The 2,355-nt window shown below is 46.9% G+C and overlaps 1 protein-coding gene across 1 annotated transcript in view; it reads right to left on the reverse strand.

Annotated features, from left to right (window-relative positions):
- Nucleotides 1-13: 13 nt before the first annotated feature.
- LOC107120856 (unconventional myosin-Ig-like) overlaps nucleotides 14-2,355 on the reverse strand; it is a gene marked incomplete at its 3' end in the record, with an annotated part of 27,491 nt that continues 25,149 nt past the window's right edge. Inside the window, exons 9-10 of the mRNA XM_015423623.1 lie at nucleotides 1,261-1,374; nucleotides 14-112 (exon numbers count right to left, since the gene is read on the reverse strand). Of these exons, the coding sequence (XP_015279109.1) occupies nucleotides 14-112; nucleotides 1,261-1,374 (213 nt within the window). The remainder of the gene's footprint in view (nucleotides 113-1,260; nucleotides 1,375-2,355) is intronic.

The following is a 2,355-nucleotide window of genomic DNA, read 5'->3' on the forward strand; positions in this document are numbered from 1 at the left end:
GGTTGTCGTGGGCCGGGTGCATCTTGTGAAGGCAGACCACCAACCCGTGGCAGTTCTGCATGTGGAAGACCACCAGCTGGTCCACACCGCTCGTCACACTCACCCCCGTCACCTGTTGGGATGAAAAACCACAAGGTTCCACTTCTCTCCAAAACCAAGGGAAGGGATGAATGTCTATATCGGGGTTCCTCAGTGTGGCGCCTAGGGGTTCCAGGCAGTGTTCCTGTGACGCCCTCCTTATTGGGGAGGACTAGTTTTACTTTAAAAGTTCTCTTTATTTTGTTTAACTGGGTAGATTCTGCTGCCACCAGGAAATTTTAAGGATTTCCAAACCTTTATGTTTTTACTTTTGCTCTTAGTAGTTTGGTAGACCGAGTTTAAGGCTTACGAGGAACTATGTGGTCCTGGGAAGTATTTCATTTAGAGCTGGTATAAACTTGGATAAAAGAGGATTTATTGAAATAAATACTAAATGAGAGGGTGATACAATGGAACTAGTAATGTGTAAATGATGTACAATTGCTTTGGTATCACTCTCAATCTTATCCCTCACTGACAGGGATCTTTTCGTGTAACTTTGTAACACTTGTTTATCTCAGTGCCATATATGTTCACTGCTTCACTCCAGTTTGTTATGACACACAGACTTTCCTTTAACTTTTCTTCACTTAAACTTTCCTTTACTTTTTCCTATTCACTCAGCTTTCAGCTCTCTCTTTCTCACTGAACAACCTCAGCTGTCAGCTTCTAATTGCTTCAACACAGAACTAACTGTCTACATCAACTGTCAACTTGTAACTGAAACTCCTGACTGACTCACATACTCATCCAACCAGATTCACTTCCAAAACCCCTACCCCTCTCTTTCAACCACCAATCATACCACACTTGCCTCTCTCAACCACTCTAGTCTATTTATCACAGCCATGCAACCAAACTTTTAAAGAGACACACACACACAAAAACAAGGAATCGTTACAGTTCCCTTCTAAGCTGAGTTAGTGTGAGCTAGCTCACAGTTTTTTAGCTTCCGGCTCACACGTCTCAGGTCGAGTTCTTTCCCATCACCTTCTGCCCGGCCCTTTCAACTGGAGACGCCGGGGATCGAACCTGGGACCCTTCTGCATGCCAAGCAGAGCCACTGAGCCACAGCCCCTCCCTGTTCTGAGGGCTTTTGATTCCTAGACTGCATTCCCAGAATCCCGGCACAGACCCCTTTGACCTCCTCCTTGCCCCCTCTCGCTGGAAGGGCAGGCTCACCATCTTCAGAGGAATGGACGCCATCACCCTGTACTGCTTCCTTGGCTCCATCTTGTACAGGTGCCGGTCTGTGATGAGAAGCGCTCGGTCCGTACTCTTGTTGCAGTGGTTTATCTGCCAGTGATTGTTGGGAAAAGCAGGATAAAGGGAAGAAGGAAATGGAGCGGACAACGGAAGTGAGTGACCGGGCCATCAACCACAGAGACCCAAAAAGACATTATCACAGTCAGGCTGACTTTTCAGTTCCCGTCTAAAGTTTAATTTGTCGTCGAAGGCTTTCACGGCCAGAGTTCATTAGTTGCTGTAGATTTTCCGGGATGCGTGGCCGTGGTCTTGGCATTGTAGGACCTGACGTTTCACCAGCAGCTGTGACTGGCACCCTCAGAGGTATAACACAGAAAGATGGAGTACTCTCTGTGTCAAGGTGAGAAGAAAATGGTAGGCAGGTAATTTATATCTACTCAGGAAGGTGGGGTAGGGCTGAGTCATTGTCTTGTAGGAGTTCCCCCAGGCTGTGGACATGCTAATGGAGGAGCTTTCCTGAGGAGGTTCTTTTGTTTCCTGAGGAGGTTTCCTGCTTCCTGAGGAGGTTGTTGAAATTCTAATCTTATCTGTAGATATAAGTTTACTCAGGGCTCTTTTTGTAGAAAAAGCCCAGCAGGAACTCATTAGCATAATAGGTCATACCCAACAGCAGGAACTCATTAGCATATTGGGCCACACCCCTGACAGCACAGCTCATTAGCACATTAGGCTAATGTTACCAGAAGTGTCGTCATCCAGCCACACCCACCTTTTGCTTCTTATTCTGTTTACCTTGTTTGTTGTCAAAACCCGGGGGGTTTTGCATGTTAGACCACACACCCAATCCTAATGTAGCCAATCCTAATGAGTTCCTGCTGTTGGGTGTGGCCTATTATGCTAATGAGTTCCTGCTGGGCGTGACCAACTTGGGAGCCAGCCGGAACTCCGTTCCTGTGCGTTCCTGCCCAAAAATAGCCCTGAGTTTACTGCCTACCATTTTCTTCTCACCTTGAGACAGAGAGTACTAGGTGGCGAGCTAGGCTTGTTTTTAGGGGCTGAGAGAGCTCTGAA

The sequence above is a fragment of the Gekko japonicus genome, unplaced genomic scaffold, assembly GCF_001447785.1.
Source record: "Gekko japonicus isolate JY-2015 unplaced genomic scaffold, Gekko_japonicus_V1.1 scaffold5876, whole genome shotgun sequence".
Taxonomy (NCBI): domain Eukaryota; kingdom Metazoa; phylum Chordata; class Lepidosauria; order Squamata; family Gekkonidae; genus Gekko; species Gekko japonicus.